This window comes from Phoxinus phoxinus (assembly GCF_949152265.1).
Source record: "Phoxinus phoxinus genome assembly, chromosome: 5".
NCBI classification, from domain to species: Eukaryota; Metazoa; Chordata; class Actinopteri; order Cypriniformes; family Leuciscidae; genus Phoxinus; species Phoxinus phoxinus.
The window spans coordinates 4,399,375-4,421,961 of record NC_136880.1 but is presented as its reverse complement, the minus strand read 5'-3'; the positions used below and the strand labels follow the sequence as shown (position 1 = coordinate 4,421,961).

At 40.2% G+C, this 22,587-nt stretch overlaps 1 protein-coding gene across 2 annotated transcripts in view; it reads left to right on the top strand.

Moving 5' to 3' along the window:
• Positions 1-22,587, top strand: part of LOC306999427 (uncharacterized protein) — a 101,514-nt gene that overhangs the window by 4,761 nt on the left and 74,166 nt on the right. For both annotated transcript variants that reach the window (XM_079614087.1, XM_079614088.1), the window contains exons 3-6: positions 10,022-10,126; positions 11,482-11,557; positions 11,823-12,018; positions 12,111-13,941. In XM_079614087.1, coding sequence (XP_079470213.1) covers positions 10,022-10,126; positions 11,482-11,557; positions 11,823-12,018; positions 12,111-13,941 — 2,208 coding nt within the window. The remainder of the gene's footprint in view (positions 1-10,021; positions 10,127-11,481; positions 11,558-11,822; positions 12,019-12,110; positions 13,942-22,587) is intronic.

The following is a 22,587-nucleotide window of genomic DNA, read 5'->3' as shown; positions in this document are numbered from 1 at the left end:
CTTCGGCAGATTCACGCATAGTTCATCGCGTTTTGAGGATGGCATGCTTCTCCGGTAAAGTCGGCCTCCAGATGATTATGGACAACGAGGAAGAATTCACCTTTTCCCAGTGGCGATTCTAGGGGGTGGCCTGGGGTGGCCAGGGCCACCCCTGAAAGCTCATTGGCCACCCCTGTGGCCACCCCAGATCTGATAGGTAGTTGCATGTTCGTCAACACAACAAGAGATGCTGTCAATGATGACAGCTGATCAACTGATTTAGGGCCAGTACAATGTTCAAAAGTTACTTTTTAAAGAAGCACCTTAATCCTTAAAATATTTTTGGTCTGTTGGCATAGGGGTGGAACGGTACATGTATTCGTATTGAACCGAAACGGTTCGGTGCATGAATTTACACGGAGAATACATGGTATAAAAAATAAATAAAACTCGCGTGCAAATTAATGAATGTAATGCTGCGGAACTACTGCTAGATACGCGGGTTATTTGTGGAAACCTAATCTGTAGCCCCGCCTTAAGCTAGGTTTGTTTATACTTTCGCCTGCCTCCGCAGCACGAGCCTCCGATGACTGCGCGCGCGCCTCCCCAAATGGACGAGGCATTTACTTCGCGCTCGCCGGTGTACTATTCTTTGAAACGACAGGATGCGACTCGGTGTTCTCTAAACCACCAGGAATTGGCGGCGAGAAGTAGTAAGGTACATTCGTGAATGTTTATTTAAGTACAACACTTTAGTAGACCAAAACCACACTACAAAAGAGTTGTGTAAAGCAGTAAACCAGATTATTCCGTGACATTAGAGAGAAAAAAATGGATATGAGAACGTAACCTACAACTAAATTAACGTTACATATTTTCTAAACATTTTTATTTAGTTTTGTGAACCTTTTTATAAAACATGGCCATTTATTTTTATTTAAAGGGCTTATGTCTGCTATTGTAGGCTCATTTTGTTAATGTAAGCAACTCATTTAGACGCAAGGTTAGGATTAGGCAATCAGCACATAAATAAGAGATGCTGTATTTTCAGTTTTATGGCTGATTGTCTTATTTTGTTTACAAGTTAATGTTAACTAACTTAATGTTAACAAGATAATGTGGGGTACTTATTGTTTACTGTTTACATATTACTTTACACACTTCAGGCTATTGCAGCTGTTCATGGGACTGTATGACACTAGGTGGTACAGACTGAGACATGCACAATAAAATAAAAATACCTTCTGCATTTTTGTTTTGCTTTTCCCTCCATTGTACCGAATTCATACCGAACCGTGACTTCTGTGTACCATTCCACCAGTTGGCATCATTGGACTTTAAGTCTTGTCTTGTGGTCTTATGGCCTATGTGAAAGCATTTTGTAGCAGGAGAATGAGCAAAAAGCAAGAACTAGCTACCTCTATTGCACTTTGTTACTATTATTAGAATCCTCTATTGTTCATGCGAGTTTCAAGGTTTACATAACATTACTTTATAGTAGATATGGCCACCCCACACTAGCTTTGTGTCCCATCTTGGCCACCCCAGTAAAAATGTCCTGGATACGCCACTGCCTTTTCCTCAGAGAAAGATCGCATCTCAGGCGACGAACGGCTCCATTTTCAAGAGCGAATTGATCCAGCCGAAGATACAAGTTCGGAGTAAGTTGTTTAGTGTTATATCATTATTTTTCTGATTATATAGAACTCGTATGAATTTTCAGACTATATTTTGCTTAGTTTTGGTTAGCTTTTGACATCTTACAGGAAAGATTGTCTTACAATATCCCTACCATTCGTGTATATGGTCGTGTAAACTGTTTCAATGTGATATTACTCTCTAAACATATTTGTATTATATTTCACACCGTTTTGATTAGCTTATGACACTGATTATCATGCTAAAAATACTGACTTGTGCGTAATGTAGCTTATTTGCGAATATCTGCTTAGGTGTAAATATGATTTGTGCAAATATATTTCAGCCTCCGGTAAAATGTGATAGGCCTACTGTCTAAATACTAGACATTATATTTTTATATATAAATGTTCGGTTTTGGTTATCCTATGACACTTATCTTGCTAAAATATTGCCACAGATGATTGTGAATACTGGTGTAAATGTTTGAAATGCTCTAAATGCGTGCAGTCTATATATGGCCATCAACACTCGCAGTGACGCGATCTATGGCCCATAAATAGATATTTCTCGTATACACGTATCTATCTCCGGCTTCTACTCTGCTCTGCTCCTGAAACTGCTTACCATGTGGACCAACGCTATTTACGTTTGGTTTGCACTCATCTGGACTCTATCAATAATCCTCCACCAACCTGTTGCTGGTCTGTACCAGTATACAGTCGCCGAGCTCCTCTGGATTCGCCATCTACCTGGATCTCGATCGGCTCCACTACATCCCGATATGAACAGCTTTCATCCTTTCCGCCGGAGATACATCCACCGCGGGTCACGTAGGAACTTTCACTATGGAAACTCCACTGCAATTAAATCCTTTTGGTCCACTTCTCGCCGTCGTCCTCACAGGAATTCCAGCCGGGCAGCTGATCATTCCTCGCTGGCCAGCCTAGCCAGGTCGGCTAATACCACGTATGGATGTGGCAACACTACCGTCAACCTCGGCTTTCTCAATATCCGTTCTCTCAATGGAAAGGGTCATTCCATCCACGATCACATTAATGATCGTGACCTTGATTTTATGTGTTTATCTGAAACCTGGCAACAGCCAAATGACTTTTCTCAAATGAATGACGCTACTCCTCCGGGGTTTGTTTACCTTTGCAAACCACGCGGTTCTCGCGGAGGAGGTCTCGCGATAATCCATCGCGAGAAATGGAAAGTCTTGCCGGTGTCTGTTCCTGATTTTAATTCATTTGAGTTTTTGGTTTTTAAATTACAAGGACCAACTCCAACGATCATTACATCAGTTTACCGTCTGTCACAGTGTCTGGTGGTTCCCTGGGTTTAACATTAGAGGTCTCAGTTTTCACGGTGTCTAGGCATTTTCACTACACTTCCCATAATCCTGTCTGTCACTGATTGTTAATTTCCTTCAGCTGTCTCTCGTCACCTTGTTTGCAGACAGCAGAATGGGAATCCTCGAGCCGAAGAGGAGGAGCCACGCATGACTTTAGATTTTGCGTTGTGTGCTCGTTTCAGGGAGGAGAGTGCTGCGCTCCCGGTTAATTCCGAGGAGAGAACAGCACCCAGTCGTTCGCGGACACGAAGGAGGAGGAGGAAGACTTCCTGCCTCCCCAGTGAACCAGAGACCAACCCGGTGGCCGTCCCAGTACAGCCCGTTGTCATCCCGGTGGCCGTCCCTGTGCAGCCTGCTGTCGTCCCGGAGGCCGTCCCCGTGCAGCCTGCTGTCGTCCCGGAGGCCGTGCCCGAACAGCCAGCTGTCGTCCCGGTGGTCGTCCCCTTGCAGCCTGCTGTCATCCCAGAGGCCGTCCCTGTGCAACCTGCTGTCATCTCGGAGGTCGTCTCAGAACTGCCTACCATCAGTCCTGCCATGGCAAGGAGGGCGGTCTTCCTCTTTTATGCAGTGGCATTATTGCATGCATGGAGGAGACACTGCACGTCCGCCGATCCAGAGACTGTTCGCGTCACGTGTGCTGATGCAGAGACGGATCCTGTACCGGAGGCTGTTCCCGCCAGTCCTGCCACGGCAAAGAAGGCTGTCTTCCTTTTTTATGCGGTAGCAGTACTGCGTGCTTGGAGGAGACACAGCAGGGCTGCCGAGCCTGAGCTTCACGTCACGCCTGCGGTTCCTGAGCCGGTGGTGTCTGTTGCAGTTCCTGAGCCGGTGGTGTCTGTTGCAGTTCCTGAGCCAGTGGTGTCTGTTGCAGTTCCTGAGCCGGTGGTGTCTGTTGCAGTTCCAGTTCCTGAGCCGGTGGTGTCTGTTGCAGTTCCAGTTCCTGAGCCGGTGGTGTCTGTTGCAGTTCCTGAGCCGGTGGTGTCTGTTGCAGTTCCTGAGCCGGTGGTGTCTGTTGCAGTTCCTGAGCCGGTGGTGTCTGTTGCAGTTCCAGTTCCTGAGCCGGTGGTGTCTGTTGTTGTTCCCGTTCCTGAGCCGGTGGTGTCTGTTGCTGTTCCCGTTCCTGAGCCGGTGGTGTCTGTTGCTGTTCCTGAGCCGGTGGTGTCTGTTGCAGTTCCAGTTCCTGAGCCGGTGGTGTCTGTTGCAGTTCCAGTTCCTGAGCCGGTGGTGTCTGTTGCAGTTCCAGTTCCTGAGCCGGTGGTGTCTGTTGCAGTTCCAGTTCCTGAGCCGGTGGTGTCTGTTGCAGTTCCTGAGCCGGTGGTGTCTGTTGCAGTTCCAGTTCCTGAGCCGGTGGTGTCTGTTGCTGTTCCCGTTCCTGAGCCGGTGGTGTCTGTTCCAGTTCCTGAGCCGGTTGTAACTGTTCCTGAGCCAGGGTCTGTCTCTGTTCCGCCCTGGTCGTCTCCGCCGTGGCCGCCCAAGGGGTCTTCACCGCCGTGGCCGCCCGAGGGGTCTTCACCGCTGTGGCCGCCCGAGGGGTCTTCACCGCCGTGGCCGCCCGAGGGGTCTTCACCGCCGTGGCCGCCCGAGGGGTCTTCACCGCCGTGGCCGCCCGAGGGGTCTTCACCGCCGTGGCCGCCCGAGGGGTCTTCACCGTCGTGGCCGCCCGAGGGGTCTTCACCGCCCTGGCCGCCCGAGGGGTCTTCACCGCCCTGGCCGCCCGATGGACTGTCTGCTTCGCCCTGGCCTCCCGATGGACTGTCTGTTTTGCCCTGGCCGCCGCTTAAGCCGTTCCCCCTTGTTCCTGTTCCCCTCCATGGACCTGGCCCCCCATCCCACCCCCTGATCCTCCGCCTTTCCACCTTCCGCCTGGACTCTTGTTTTGTTTGTTTCTTGTGGTCTTGGAGCGTCTGGTAGCCGCTCCGTAGAGGGGAGGTTATGTCACAGTGTCTGGTGGTTCCCTGGGTTTAACATTAGAGGTCTCAGTTTTCACGGTGTCTAGGCATTTTCACTACACTTCCCATAATCCTGTCTGTCACTGATTGTTAATTTCCTTCAGCTGTCTCTCGTCACCTTGTTTGCACTTGTGTATATATACCCTGTCTGTTTCAGTGTTTGTCACGGAGTCCTTGTATATTGTCCCCACACTTCCGTTGTGCTTTGAGCTTGTTTCTTGTGTTTGTGTTTCATGTTTTTGGATTGCCTTTTTGGATTTCGACCCTTGCCTGGACTGGTTGTGAGTACGGATTACCCTTTAATAAACAATACTGCTTTTGGATCTACCTGTTCCTGTGTGTGTTCGTGACACCGTCCCCCTAAGCCACACAAGGATTTTTTGCTTGAATTTTCGACTTTGTTCACTCACTTATCTACACTTTCATCTAATGTAATAGTGCTTGGGGATTTTAACATACATCTGGACAATAGCAATCTTCTTCTCACCAAAGACTTCTTATCTTGTCTGGACAGCTTTGGATTTAGTCAATACATTAGCTGTGCAACTCATTCCAAAGGCCACTGCCTGGATTTACTGTGCTGCTCTGGACTTACTCCTCTTAACTGTGCAGTTGACAATCTCCTTATCACCGATCACTTCTTTATTTCTTTTAGTGTTACACTTCAGCTCTCCTCTACCAAACCAACCCGGTCTATCTCCTTCAGGAATATCAAGGACATTAATCCTGATACTCTCTCCTCCTGCATTCATAATATTCCCCTGCTGGTCAATAACTCCTTACCGGATGACCTGGTTACTCACTATAATGATCAATTAGCTCTTATTTTAAACTCCCTTGCTCCAGTTAAAACTCGTTCTGTTTCTTTCACTCAGTCAGCTCCCTGGTTCACCCCTCAACTCCGGACTCTGAAAACTAAATCCAGACTGCTTGAGCGCCTTTACAGGAAAACCGGTCTTACTATCCATAAAGAAATGCATAAAGCTCATATATCCCATTACAAGGACTCAATCGCACTAACCAAATCACATTATTACTCTGGTCTAATTAACTCCAATAGAGGTAACACTAAGTCACTGTATTCCATACTTAATAGATTCACCAGCCACCTGATTCTCTTCCTTCGCACATGTATTCTACTGCCACTTGTAATGACTTCCTGATATTTTTTAATGATAAGATTCATAACATTCATCGTCACATTGATCCAAACATCCTTCCTTTTTCCTCATATGATCTTCACTAACCATTACAATTATTATCCATTTTTCAACTTCCCAGTCTCTTTGAGATTGCTGAAACAATTCGTAAGTCAAAGCCTTCTACCTGTCTGTTAGATCCCCTTCCCACTAACTTGGTTAAATCTTGCCTCCCCTCCCTGCTCCCCCTTATCTCCATCATTATACACGCATCTCTTACCACCGGTATGGTTCCTTCACTCTTCAAAACTGCTGCAGTCACTCCGATACTTAAAAAGCCTTGTTCAGATCCAAATATTTTCAATAATTTTCGTCCCATTTCTAACCTACCCTTCATTTCTAAAATTTTTGAAAAAATAGTTGCTGCTCAACTCCACACTCACCTCACCCACAACTCCCTCTATGAACCTTTTCAGTCTGGATTCCGTCCACTACATAGCACAGAAACTGCACTCCTCAAAATAACTAATGATCTTCTCATTGCAGCTGATTCTGGTCTGTTATCCATCCTGGTTCTCCTTGATCTGAGTGCCGCCTTTGACACAATTTCTCATTCCATCCTCCTCCATAGGTTAACCTCTATTGGCATTGTTAACACTCCTTTACATTGGTTTCAGTCCTACCTATCTGGCCGCACTCAGTTCATCACTATCAAATCCTTCAGTTCCCAGCCATCTCCAGTCACCTCAGGAGTGCCACAGGGCTCTGTCCTGGGGCCCCTCCTCTTCATCACATACATTTTACCACTTGGCAATATTTTCCGTAGATTTAATATTCAATTTCACTGTTTCGCGGATGACACCCAGCTTTACCTTTCCAGTAAACCAAATTCCATATTTCCTCCCTCATCACTTGCATACAAGAAATAAAATCCTGGCTAAGTTCAAATTTCTTAAAATTGAACACTGATAAAACAGAACTTCTTGTCATTGGCACCAAAAACACCCTCTCTAAATTTGACAGTTTTTCTCTCCATATTGATGATACTTCAGTTTCCCCCTCCCCTCAGGTCAAGAGTCTGGGTGTCATCCTCGACAGTACACTATCTTTTCAATCTCACATTAATAGCATCACACGGTCAGCTTATTTCCATCTCCGTAATATCAACCATCTCCGCCCCTCCCTTACCACTGACTCTGCTTCCATCCTTGTTCACAGCCTGGTTACTTCGCGTATTGACTACTGTAATTCTCTTCTTTTTGGTCTTCCTCACAAAACCCTTCATAAGCTCCAGCTGGTTCAGAATTCAGCAGCACGTGTTATAATCAAAACTCCCTTTTCCCACCATATTACTCATATTCTTCAACAATTACATTGGCTACCAGTTCAATGCAGAATTGAGTTTAAAATTCTCGTGCTTACTTACAAGGCCATCCATAATCTCGCTCCTCCTTACATCTCTGACCTCCTCCATGTTGTTACCCTGTCCCGTTCTCTCCAATCCTCTTCTTCCATTCATCTCTCTGTTCCTTCTGTCCGCCTCAGTACCATGGGGAGCAGAGCCTTCTGCTGCTCTGCACCCACACTGTGGAACTCTCTTCCACCTCACATTAGGAACATAAACTCGCTTACAGAATTCAAATCCATACTCAAGACTTATCTGTTCAAAATATCCTATTTACTGTGAAGCATCCATTGTCCTGTTTACTTGTATTTGTGCTATGTTTTATTTTATTCTCTTGATTAATTTGACATATTTGTGTGTTTTTACTTTGTACAGCGACCTTGAGTGTCCAGAAAGGCGCTTTTAAATAAAATGCATTATTATTATTATTATTTTTATTATCTTTGGATAATGTATGCTAACAGTTGTTTTTATTATTTTAGAAATGTGTCTGCATCACGCTCTCCTTCTCCAGCACCGCAGAGGGACACGCAGGTGTCGTTCAGTTCTCAATCGAGAATGATAGTAAGTGCACAGACTTAATATTTTACTGATGAAATGTAATTGTGTTTACATCGTCATAATATACAAGTAGGGCCTACATATTCTTGTGTGAAATTACAAAAACTGTTGTCTTTTTCTTAATCCATGGCAATTAGTGATTGATAATGATAATAATACAGTTTCTTTGATTGTGTTATCAACAGATGTGACAATGAACATGTCCAAGCACCTGTCCCGAAGAGAGCCAAGGCAAACAAGCAACAGGTCCAAGTCCACCCTGTCATGGAAAACCGAGACTGATGTTGACATGGTTGCACAGACTGCGCGATTCCTGCCCGCACGGGAAACTGGACCGCAACTGAGCTCTGTTGACTCACATTCGCCCATGAGTCTGTTTGTAACAGTATACACTACCTTTCTTTCTTTTTTTGAAAGGATGTGTTAAGTTATAGTAATGACTTATATTGTTAGGAAAGATTTCTATTTTGAATAAATGCTTTTCTTTTTAATCAGTGAATCCTGAAAAAAGTATCAGAGGTTATAAAAAAATATTAAGCAGCACAACGGTTCTCCAACATTGATAATACCTGATTATCAAATCCTGATATTATACTGATTTCTGAAGGATCATGTGACACTGAAGACTGGAGTAAGGATGCTGAAAATTCAGCATTGATCAAAAAAATAAATTATATTTTAAAGTATATTAAAATAGAAAATCATTATTTTAAATTGTAATAATATTTCACAATATTACTGTTTCTGTATTTTTGATCAAATAAATGCAGCCTTCTTCCAAAAATATTAAAAATGGTAATGTGTCCAAACGTTTGACTGGTACTATATGTTTATATATGTACGGTAGCACTGTGGTCTTGTGAGGCGCAACATTTAGTTCCTCCACATAGAGGAATTACAATAAAACAGATTGAAAAACAAAACCTTTGAATCTCTTCTCATTATCAGATTCTCCTCTCTGCCTCACAGCACCGTGATGGGGCATTAGCCATTGATGGGGGAGTGTCTACTGTCTCCCCTCATTCAGGCTATGGTTACACGTGGCCGGTTATTTTCATGAACGGACATTTCACCCTCTCCGTTTTCAGAAAAGTGTTTGTTTACACAAACCCGTGTATATGCCGTCAAGAGCATGCCAAACCTATAGGTGGCAGTGTAACGAGAAGCTCAACCCCACGTTAGCCAATCAGAATCCCGAAAATATAGGTCGCACTTTTGACGCAGTGCAAGTTCTGTCGCATACTGTGACGTCGACTGCCTTAAACTCAACATGCAAACGTGAAAACGGAGTTTTCCAAAATCTCCACTCTGGCCGGAGTTTTTAGAAAGAATCGTTTTCAGAGGAGAATTCTCCGTTTGCGTGTAAACGAGGGGCACAACCGAAGGGAAATGTCTCAGTTTTTCAAAATAACCATGTACGTGTAAACAGGGCCTCATATTCATGGCCATCAACACCCCTACACATAACGCAGTGCTGGCACAAAAACTGACTTGCAAAGTTTAAATCATTATATTGTTGTTTTGTGAAAGAGTGATCAGAATGATTTTCATATCTTTTTGTAGTAAACATTCTAGCCTACAAGAATGGTAACTCAAAAGTCTTGTGCCAAACTATTCAGTATGAGTTATATGGGCTCATTGCAGTGACAATTTTTTCCCCAAAACTTACTAACCACGCATAATATTTTTTTTCTATAAAATGCAAACATGTAACTTCCATTTTGCTCACATATTATTGTAGCAGAGTTTGTGCTGAATACAGCATAATTATGAGTTGGCCAAAGGTATGTTGTAAGTAGTTGAAATAAGCACAAATGTCAGGGCATGTCAAAACATCTCAAGGGCCCCAAAAACCCCTAAGACCCCAGAGGGTTAACTATAAAACTGTAAATTGTGTGAGTGTGTGTATTTCTGTGGAGGATTAGATAAAGACACAGATTGACAGACTCCTTTACTAAAGTGTTTTCTCTCTCTCTGGTCTTTGTGTGATCAGTGTAAGATCAGGCTCACATGTGTCCAATTCTGTGTCTCTGAAGAGTGACCGGTCTAAAGGTTATCCACCAAACTTCAGTGAGAAAACACCATCATCTAATAAAAGGTATTTCATGAGTTTAATTTTTTTTTTAAAGTTGTGTCAGTGAATACCAATCATTAAGTAAGGGATAATCCACGGCTAGCCATGCATTAAACGATTTTAATGCACGACGTAGAGGCGAAGAACAAAGTAGAGCTATCGGATTGCTTTTATTTGAATGAATTATCTCATTTATTTAAATTCATTATTAAAAGAGAGAGAGAGAGAGAGAGAGAGAGAGAGAGAGAGAGAGAGAGATGCGTGCGCGAGTTACCTGTGTGCGGCTCTTCTTTATAGTCTACAGTCCCCTCGTTGCTTTAAAATTATTTATGAATGACAGGCAACACTGACAGTGACAAGGCAAATGATTAACAAAGTTCGGGAGGAGCACTTTCAGATAATTAACGCAAGTGGAGAGCACTCAGCAATCAATGGTAAGAGGTATATATACACTCAACAGTCTCACCTCATGCCATTGACAGTTTATCAGCATCCCTCCACCACCCCTTCTCCACGCTTCTAGTCCTAAGCACTTACATACGGGGGGAGTACTCTTGGTTCGGGCCGAACTCCGAGCTCTGAGCCCTCCCCCCGGACAGCACGCCAAATACGCATTAAACTTTACCCCTTCAAATTATATGTAAGTGTGAACTCGTGAATCTTTATTTGAACTAATCATGTCATTTATTTAAATTAATTATGTAGAGTGTGAAATAAAACCGGCGTCTCTAACCACGATTACTATATAAAGACACATTACATTTATTGAAATGCATTACATTAAATTAAAACAAAAAATAAAACAGTTGGAAATTTCGATAGGGGATTGTTTTACTCATCATTATACTAATTGATGTTAAACTCCACATTTCCATTTATCGTGAAGTTAGACATGGAAAAGGGTAGGGTTTTTTCAGGTTTAGTGTAACTGTGTTACTATAGTTACCAATGTTTATAGTAGCTGATTAATTTCGAACTGTAATCAAACTGACTGGAACTACCTGTGCATTAAACGGTTTTACTGCACACCTTCCAGCCAATCAGAATCGAGTATTTAAACAGCCCGTGGTATAAAGTTTTTTTAAGGGACTGTTCGTTATTTATTTAAGGGGGCACTGGAGGAGTTTTGAGATCTATTATATAGTCAAAATAGACTTGACCCTCCCTTCGCAAGCAATACATTTTTCTATGACCCTCCAAAATGATTGTGAAAAAAGGCATGACCCTCCCCGATAATTTATTGATTACTTCTGTACTGGTTTGCGCTTGGCAAAGATGTTCAGATATCTCTAATAATAAGAAATTATTAATTAATTTCTTTCGTTAATTTTAATGCTTATTTCCCTCTCTGTGTATTTATTTTATTTATTTGATTACAGGCTTCAATATAAGACATCAGACTCAGACGTTCAGACTCCCAAGAATTTCAAAGACAATCTTCTAGGGATCTTTGAGGTAGGAAAACACATTTTTATAAATGTTTCATATTTATAATAAACATATATTATGACAATTTTTTTTAAATGTAATTCCTCCAGATCACTATTTTTCCTTTTAAGCACTTTTGTTTTCCCTTCTCTTTTTTTTTTCTATTTGCTAGTCTTTCAACTGAATTTTTTTTAACAGATATTATAATTATTGAATAAATAGTGTTGACCAAATGTAGATGTACAATTTGGCTTAAATTGTGTTGTGTCTTTTCTCTTACTTTTGTTTGTAGGATCTTGAGAGAAAAATAATCACATGTCTGAAGAATGAGCTGGAGAAGTTTAAGAAAATATTAGAAAAAGAGAACACACAACACTTTGTGAAGGACTTTATTGAGAACAGATCCAGTATCAAGGAATCAGCTCTTGATCTCACACTACATTACCTGAGAGAGATGAAGCAAGATGAAGCTGCTGATGCTCTAGAAGGTGAGAGACTCATGATCATCTGTCAGATTGTCTCTTATAAATGTAGGAGAGAAAATGAAGACTAAAACTATCTGTTCTGTTCCTGTGTTTAGATGAGCTGTTCTTCATTCCTCAGCTGAAATGTGGCCTAAAGAAGTATCATCAATGTGTGTTTGAAGGAATTGCGAAACAAGGTGACTTCACACTTCTGAATAACATCTACACAGATCTCTATATCACTCAGGGTGGCAGTGAACAGGTCAATACTGAACATGAGGTGAGACAGATTGAAGTGGCTTCCAGGCATCATGAAGCACAAGAGATACAGGTTGAATGCACACATTTGTTTGAAGCGCCTGAACAAGACGAGGAGATCCGAACTGTACTGACAAAAGGAGTCGCTGGCATCGGGAAATCAGTCTCTGTGCAAAAGTTTGTTCTGGACTGGGCTGAAGGAAAAGAGAATCAAGATATCAGCTTCATATTTCCTCTTCCATTCAGAGAGATGAACTTAAAGGAGAAAGAAAAACTAAGTTTGATGGACCTTATAACTCAATTTTTCCCAGAGACAAAAGGACTGAACCTTACAAGAAGGAATCAGTTCAAAGTGCTGTTCATCCTTGATGGACTGGACGAATGTCGCCTTCCTCTGAAGTTTGATTGTAATGAGACGTGGCGTGATGTATCGTCACCAGCCTCTCTGGATGTTCTCCTAACGAACCTCATGAAGGGAAATCTGCTTCCTTCTGCTCTCATCTGGATCACCACCAGACCAGCAGCTGCCAGTAAGATTCCTCCTGACTGCATCGACCGGCTGACAGAGATACGAGGATTCAGCGATGCACAAAAGCAAGAGTACTTCAAAAAAAGATTCACTGATCAGAATCAAGCCAACACAATCATAGATCACATTAAACAATCAAAGAGTCTCTTCATCATGTGCCACATCCCCGTCTTCTGCTGGATTTCAGCCACTGTTCTCCAGAACATTCTGGAGGAGAAAATAAATAATGATGTGAAAAACACTCAGGCTGATGAGATCTCTAAAACACTGCAGGAATCAAACACTGAAGACACTCCCAAGACTCTGACACAAATGTACACACACTTTCTCCGCTTTCAGATCCAGCAGAGCCGCCGAAAGTATGATGGAGAATACACACCAGATGTTTCCTGGGATAAAGACGCCATCCTTTCACTGGGGAAACTGGCATTTCATCAGCTGGAAAGAAGCAACCTGATCTTCTATGACACAGACCTGGAAGCCTGTGGTCTTGACGTCTATAAGGCATCAGTGTACTCAGGCATGTGTACCCAGATCTTTAAGGAGGAAACAGGAATCGTTCTTGGGACCATGTACTGCTTTGTTCACTTGAGCATTCAAGAGTTTATTGCAGCCCTTTATGCACATCTGTGTCTAGATATCAACAAGACAAGTGTGTTTGATCATGAGTCTACAGAACAGGAAAACAGAAATGAAACCATGATTGATTTTCTCAAGACTGCAGTGGACAAGGCGCTCGAGAGTGACAATGGACACCTGGACCTTTTCCTTCGCTTCCTCCTCGGTCTGTCACTCCCGTCCAATCGACGACTCTTACGAGGTCTGTTGACACAGCAAGACGGCAATGACCAGAGCAACAAGGAAATAGTTCAGTACATCAAGCAGAAATTAGAAGATGATCTTCCTGCAGAGAGATCCATCAATCTGTTCTACTGTCTGAATGAACTGAACGACCAAACTCTGGTGAAAGAGATTCAGACCCACCTTAGCAAAGGAAGTCTCTCATCTGGTGACCTTTCACCTGCCCAGTGGTCTGCTGTGGCCTTTGTGTTGTTGACATCAGAGGAAGAGCTAGAGGAGTTTGAGCTTCAGAAATTCAAGAAATCAGACGAGTGTCTCATTAGATTATCGGCAGTCATCAAAACCTCCAGAAGAGCTCTGTAAGTCTTTTAATATATTTTATGTTTTGCTCTAATCTAAAAAAAGCATTTATCTACATTACTCTATAGTGATTCCCCATCATGAACATTGAATGCGTAACCCTGCAAAGCCTGACATATGAAATAATAGTTTTAAAAATGTCTACTATTTTTAATGTAGACAGTTATCAAACCTTTAGACAAAATATAAAAGAACATGTAAAAATGTTTGCATGTTTATTTTGTATCATATGATACAGCAGACTTTTATGACTTATATAGAATTATATATTAGCTCATACTCGAGGAAGAAAAACAGTGTATGTGTGTGTGTGTGTAATACATTAAAATCGAAGGTTGTATTTGTTAGCATTAGTTAATCCACTGTGAACTAACATGAACAAACAATGAACAGCTGTTTTTTTATTAACTAACATTAACAAAGATTTATAAATACAGTAACAAATGTAATTGCTCATTGTTAGTTCATGTTAGTAAATAAATTATCTAATGATAACTAATGAACCTTATTGTAAAGTGTTACCAATATTTGTTTAATGGCATCTTCAGTATCACTGATACTAATACAGCTATTGATGTCTGGATAACATTTTTTTTTTAACATTAATTATAGCCATGTGGCCAAATATAGACTAACATTTATTAAAGCTACAACAGTTCTTTAATCAAGAGCAGGGAGTAATTGCCTCTGTTCCCTTTGTTCTTTGATTAACTTTACTGACAGACAGCTTTATTGGCTGCTGTCCCTTTAAAACCAGCCGCTGCTGCACATGACGCGGATCTCACACGCGCCTCATTCTCACAGCTCTTTACGTTCATTTAAGACTTTAACTCATTTAAGACTTTATTTAACTCATTTAAGACTGCTCATGTTGAACAGACAGAAAACAGACATTTTGGCATAATTGTGTGTGTTATTGTTCGTTCAAGCGCGAAAGAGAACTGTATTCTGGCGCGCTGTCTGTGCGCACGATACTGGTGCGCATCTTTGTGTGTGTGTGTGTGTGTGTGTGTCAAATAAACAGGACATTCACAGGCAGCGTGTTCTCTTTTGTCTCGTCACGCTTGAATGGTTTAAAAGCGTTTGCATGAATAAGAGCAGGATCATATAATTTAGTGCTAGCCAAAGGATGACTGAAACAAAACGGATGCTGCGTTAATTTTGTTAAATATTTGAACGTGTTAAACTGGACAAAAATGAATCGCATGAGTTAAATTGTTAACATTGACAGCCCTAAATATAAAACATTGAGATTTTTCTAATACAGGTTATACTTAAAGGTGGGATCAGCAGTTTTTGAAAAACACTTTTGGCCAATGTTGATATTTGAAATCACCAAAACAAACACGCCCAAAAAGATCTCGCCCCTATTCTGATAGCTCCGCCCCACACTTACGTATGTGACCGTAACCCAGGCAACGACTATGGCGGAATCTGCATGATGTCACCAATAAGTGAAAGCAATGTGTTACTATGGTAATCCATGTCGAATGTGTTTTGGTAGTAATGTGTGTTGTAACGCATCAATGGTTCAGCTCCGTTTCACGTGGAAGACGACGCTCAACACCCGGCACACGAGGAGGTAGAGGCAGAGGTCGGACTGTTGCCGCGGACAAACGTTTGGAAAAAAATGACATAGAGCGCGTCCACATGTTGAAACAGACAGTGGAGGAGATTTAGACGCTCCAGGCTTATATGGTGTGGAAATGACTGTCTTTTTTATAGCTGAAGCGAACGGCAATAAGATCGCAAATGAAAAAACAAGCAAAGATGACACACAAGCATATTCAAGCAAAAGCAAGCATATATTAGTTCTGTGAAACAAAGCTAAACAATGTTACTCATTTATCCTTGAGTTCTCTCCAGCGCTGGTAAGCTTCTCCGATATTAACACGAGTCCTACCTCTTGCCTGATCGTAAGCCTTTTTTAAATTTTAAGTTCTGCAGACATTTTCCTCATTTGTTTTTTTATCTGTCATCTCTCTGTTTCTGTAGTCATTCGGCTAATGTCTGTGCTGTGTGCACTGAGCGCTCTCTCCTCCCCATCATTAGTAGACACGCCCCTGACTGCTGATTGGTTACAAGTGTGTTTTGGTACTCGGCCGATACGGTTTTCAAAAGTGTTTTTCAACACCTTTAAAATAAAGTACATATATATTACCACATCATATATTAGTTGTCCCTCTGTATCTCCCAGTAATTAGATATTTTAATGCTTATTTTTATGAGTAGTTTAATGTAATAATAATGTAATTCAATACGTAAATCATTGAGCGATTTACAAATAAACATTTATCAAAATCCTGTTGTTTCAAATTTGATGTACACATTTTAAGATGTTTTTTTTTACCATTTTTTTATCAAGTTCAAAATATTTTTTCATATATATATTTTTTTTTCTAGTTCATTAAATATTAATTAAAATAACTATAAATTTCATTTCAGCAATTGTCATGGATGCTTCTTTTAGGCCTACAATTTTTAATTAGCAGATATCACCATGAAACTTTCCCAGGTGATTACCTAAAAAAAATCTTACAAGTTTTCTGTAATTTAATGTTTCAATATGCAAATTAGGCAATATCTAATTAAATAAGTGCTAATTTGCATATATTAAAAAAAAAATCTGAGTATTGTATAAAGCCAGGTTAAAAAATATTTTTTCATTGTGTTCACATATTAGATGGGGAAAAAAAATTACAGAGGGATTTATGGATATCTACTTTTGTTATCCTGTAAATCAGAATATACTGTCAATAGCCGTAAAACATTTTTTTGCCATGTTTTTTGGAATAAAATGATATATAAATCAGGCTAGGAATAATATATTTACAAATCCCTCAGTAAATGTCTTCAGAATATAACTAGGTACAAGACTGTAAAGTTTGGTGTATATCAGTGCAACTGAAGTGGAGATTTCGGACTTGGAGAATGAGAGTCATTTTGAGAAAAAGGGCTTTAAAGATTTATCATCAGCCAATGAGATTACGCATTCAGCCCTTTTACTTTAACGATTGGTTGCTGATAAAAAGGAAATTACCATATTTGGATCCAACAGCATTGTACAGAAGAGAGAGAGCTTTCCAGCGGTGCATGTGATGACAGTGCAGACAGAGATCGCTGAGCAGCGTGTTGATTACGAACGCCAACTTCTGTTGAATTTATGAGAAATCTACAGACACAAAAAGACAGTGTAGTAAAATAAAGACCTAAATGTGTATTTCAGACTTTTTTTCACCACAAGTCTGAAAGAAAACATGTTATTAAAGACAAATATTTTTTTTGCCTGCCGTGTCTCACCTTGAAGGTAGGGTTGGTAATCCTGTTCAGAAACATTTTTTATTATACTGGGTGAAATGGTCCTTCCATTCTGATAGTAGTCAATACATTATGTGTTCAGAAAAAGGAATGAAACAAATCTGACCTCTGTAGCAGCTGTAGGACAGTAAAAACTCTGACCAATCACTGCCATTCGGTGCGAATGTAAAGAACCAATCAGATGCCTTCATGTCTCGTGCCCGAGCACCACTGCGTGCACAGCAGTGATGCGCGGGTCAATGTATAAACAACCCGCACCCGACCGACGTTTTCAACTAACCCGCCCGCAACTCGGACCGCAAAAAAAAGAAAGAAAATATTGTACCCGACCCGCGTTTTTTTAAAGTAGCTAGTAAATGCTCATCGCGTCATGGGCCATTGACGGAGGAACTAGGGGTGCGCATTTTTCTGAATGCTGTATGATATAGCCTAGTGTTTTGTAATAAAGGCTTGATTTATTCATTTATTTTGTTTCATTTTCTTAACAATTAAGATGCTGCATGTGTTTATCCAGCCTAATCGACGTGCGTCTCTCCCCGGACTTTCCCAACAAAAATCCCCCCCGCCCCCTCTCAGCAAATAGGCTACATAAAACTGACATTACTGAGCTATATGCGTTTAAAAGTAGCCTATTATAATGGCACAATGGCATTGCTCAGTTCAACGCATTGGGAAATCGGGCATTTTGTCCCGCGTCAGCTTTTATTCAAAAGTTAATAACGCGCTCAACATTCAAAAGGTAAATAAGGATTTCCCACTTTCATCTGCAGACTGCTCGTGCGTCATCCTCGCGCATTCAGACAATACAGTGTAGACCTATGTATTTCATAGAACATTGTGTCTAGTACTATATAAATTACAAAGGTAAACGACCCGACCGACCGCGACCCGAATATCATTAAAAATGTATTTGGATGACTCGTAACCGCGGGCGCAGGCACCCGCTCATTTTGGATCAACCCGTGCATCACTGGTAGGTACATGCAGCTGAGCTGACTCCAAATGTGGATGCGCGTTCATGTTTGTGGGGGGGCGTAGCTTTGGACGGAGCACTGACAGGAGGGGGCGGAGCTTAGAAGAGGTGCCACTTTCAAATCTGGCTAGCTCTCCAACATTACCTACTCTAGCTTTAAATGAATGATATATCACCTATTGATCACCCTTGCTCTCTAAGATATCGGCATCAGCCATCGGTTGACCTTAATCTTGAGATATTAAAAACAAATAAAATGTCTTAGGTTCTTAGGTTTAAGCAATCTTAGCTTTACTTTAATCATGAAAGATTTAATATCAAAAAGACGTGTGAATGGAGGCATTTTTAGAATTATAGTTAAAAGCCTTTAACCCTCTGGGGTCTGAGGTGTTTTCTGGGTCCTGGAGGTGTTCTGACATGCTCTAACATTTGCGCTTATTTCTGTTACTTGTGACATTTTCATGGCTAAAGTCGTATTACACTGTATTCAGCACAAACTCTGCTACAATAATATGTCAGCAGCATGTATGTAAAATTTTGTAGTTTTGAGATAACATTTATGCGTGGTTTGTGAAAATGACAATAAAAAATGTCACTGAAATAATGTCAAGAAACCCAAACTGATTATTTCTTCACAAGACTTTTGAAAATTTTATCAGGTAGCCTAGAATATTGGCTCCAAAACTATGTGAAAATCATCCTGAATACTCATTCAGATAAGACAATATATTGATTTAAAATTTGTAAGACATGTCTTATGTAAGAAAGCTTTATGGGAGTAGGCGTAAACCACCCCATGAATATTGAGTGTTTCACACCTGAGAAAGACAAAGACCCTCCCATAATGGCCCTATTAGGAGCTCTCAGGCACTATCATTACATTACCTTGTACAAAGAATGAGGAGATTTAAAAAAGAATGGCTTTTTGATTGTTTGGATTTATTTACAACTCAACATAATCCAAAGATACACAACAAATGGCAAAAAAGCACATTATTTAACACACTGATGGTCTTCGTTTATGTCCACACTAGTGTTCTTTGGGGTCTCCAGAGACCCCAGACAATATAATTTAATTTTGTAACAGGATAATATTTTTTTTTTTTTACAAATGTAATTTTACTCTGTTTGTTAATGTTTTTACTCAACATTTGTGCAGTTTTTGGAATATTTATGACAACTTTTCAATTTCTATAAATAAATAAATAAACATTTATTTAAATAGGCTTTTTACAAAAAAACAGCATTTGGTGTAAAATTCACTTTATAAAAGACCCAGATTTCTAACTTTCATTCATGGGGATAACATGGATAATTTTAAAAGGTTGAATGTAACATTTATGCCCATTTTTTGGAAAATGCAGTTTTAAAATAAAATAAAAATCACTTTAACCACTTAGATGGCTATAGAGCTCCACTGTATGCTATTTGCTATTTGACTACGGCAACTGAAAGATATCTTTTCACAAGTTGGATTCAGTTGGATTCATATCTAAATATCATAAAATCACAATTATAACAAAAATAAAATATTTTTTATCAAAGTTTAGCATTTTTTGTACTGAAAAAACCCCCAGTTTTCAATAATGTTACATTATGATTAGAATCAAACCTGAACAAAAGGTTACAAAAATAAATGTTGGAGTCTTAATTGATCATTTATTTCAATAATCTATTTTTAATATAATTCTACAATTTTGATCAACATTTCAGTTACTAACTGTAACAGAACAAAAATGAACAGAAATGAACAGTTATATTACATATGAACACATGAACTGAACAGCAATAACAAGTGAGCAAATAAAGCAGTAAAAAAAATAAAACTTTGTTTGTGTGTGTGTGTGTGTGTGTGTGTGTGTGTGTGTGTGTGTGTGTGTGTGTGTGTGTGTGTGTGTGTGTGTGTGTGTGTGTGTGAACACATTGTCAATGTGTCAGTGTCACCACTTTTTATTTGTGGTGGTTTTGCATTTTGGATTATTTTATTTGACAAATTATAGCCTTACAAATGTTGCTGTGTGTGTGTGTGTGTGTGTGTGTGTGAGAGAGAGAGAGAGAGAGTGTGCACATTTTCAATGTATCAGTGTCACCATAATGATAAGAGAACAGTTTTTATAGTCTCAAAAATGTATTCCTCTATATGTGTGTGTGTGTGTGTACACGTATTGTGAGCAATATAATTTAGCATTGTGGATGTTTTTTGCATTGGTGGAAGTGTGCCACTTTATTTCTATAATTTCTGTCGATGTGTTCTGCGTTGTTTCTGATTTTGATGATGAATTTTTGATGATTTTGATTGCGGGGTCTCCAGAGACCCCGAAGACCACGAGTGTCTCAAATTTTATCACGCTAACATAAAAACAGATATCATTCCAATTTTTTTTTTTTTGTAGATCTAGAAAGTGTTGAGAGCCGTAGAAGGTTTCATACCATTTGGACAAAGGGAACTTTTTTTTTTATTTGAGCAAAAGTCATTTGCGCGTTAAAAAGACCCCGCAGAACATCAGAGGGTTAACACACTGAACTAAAGACAGAGACTAAACCAGTCACACACCTTTGTGCCATTCCTGAAACATAGTTCATACCTGTCATTTCCCAGGTGTTTGATTTTTCACTTTACCTCCTCATGCTCATGTTGAAGTCGGCAGGACGGGTACCTAAAATAAATAAAATATAAAAAAGCTGTGAACATGCTGATATCAAGAGAAACTAGGGCTGCATGATTTTGGGAATACATTTTAGATTTGTTCTGGTTAAAATTATTTTTTAAATTTTACAAAATACACACACACACACACACGCATATGTATATATATATATATATATATATATATATATATATATATATATATATATATATTTGTTGTGCCTTGTTGGCATATACCTGCAGGGCTGAATAAAATAATAATAACAATAGTATAGAAGGCATCGTTAAAGCTACACTGTGTGATTTTTACCCCCATCTAGAGGTGAAAAGGTATATGACCATCCAGTGAATATTAGTTTCTGTTCCTGTCAATTCCGATTTCGTTTTAACTCCTACGGTGGCCAATGTAGTCCAAGATTAACATGGCTTCCAGTTCGACCTCGTCCATGAGTATTCCTTCAACTGATGAGGTTACTTTAGAAAACTATTATAATTTGCAGTAATTTAATTAGTCAGTTAACATATAGGTTATGACATCTATGTAAAATGAATAATAGTTTTATGTTTTCGTAATTTTTTTTACCATTTTATTGCTAACATCAGCTATCAGGTTCCCAGACGAATGCAAGCTAATCTTAGTAAAGTAACTTTTATCAGTGCTATCGTTATTCTGTATATTGTACGACATCACTAGCGTAAGGCAAAGTTTAAATTGTAGGCTATATAATTTTCTCCGTGAGCTGAGATCAGTTGATGTGACGGAGCTGCGAGGGAGAGGGAGAGGTAGAGGTAGATGGAAAGGAAAAAATATAAACAGGGCCGGTGCCAGTGAATTGCGGAGACGCGAAAGGCGAAGCTTGAATTAACGGGTATGTCCCACTTTGGCTAATGTACTTTCAAGATGGAGGGGCAACATGGCGACCGACATTCGAACCCCTCACCCGTATGTATTTTCAATGGCATATTATACACTCACGAGAATACTTTATTACTTGAACGAAGTAAATATACATTAATGAGCACATATATTTTTGAAAGAACTAAGTGTTTTTAGCTAAGAATAAACGAAAAAAGTTACACAGTGTAGCTTTAAACAACACACGCACTCTTTTTTGCTACTGTTGAGAGATTAACCCCCCGAGCCAGATTCCCAGTGAAATGCTCTCAGACAGCAAGTGCAGTGAGTTTGCTTCTTTCTTCTCTGAGAAAATCAATAATATCAGAAAGGTGATCAGCACATCCTTGAGTTGCACTGGGGTCAGACAGATTAGACCACAACCTGAGAAAGTAGTTACTATGTCTGATTTCAAAGAAATTGATGGCAAAATTTTAGAAGAAACCGTACAGCACCTTAAAACATCAACCTGCGCCCTTGACGCTCTTCCCACATCTTTCTTCAAAAGTGTGTTAGATCTCCTAGAAGTGGTAAATGCCTCACTTCTCTCTGGAAGTTTTCCAAACTCCCTGAAAACTGCAGTTGTCAAACCCCTCCTGAAAAAGAACAATCTGGATAAGACTATATTAAGCAATTATAGACCGATCTCAAATCTTCCTTTCATTGGCAAGATCATTGAAAAAGTTGTTTTCAATCAGCTGAACAAATTCTTAAGCTCGAATGGATACTTTGACAATTTTCAATCTGGTTTCCGATCGCATCACAGCTCAGAGACAGCGCTCATAAAGATAATTAACGATATTCGCTTAAAT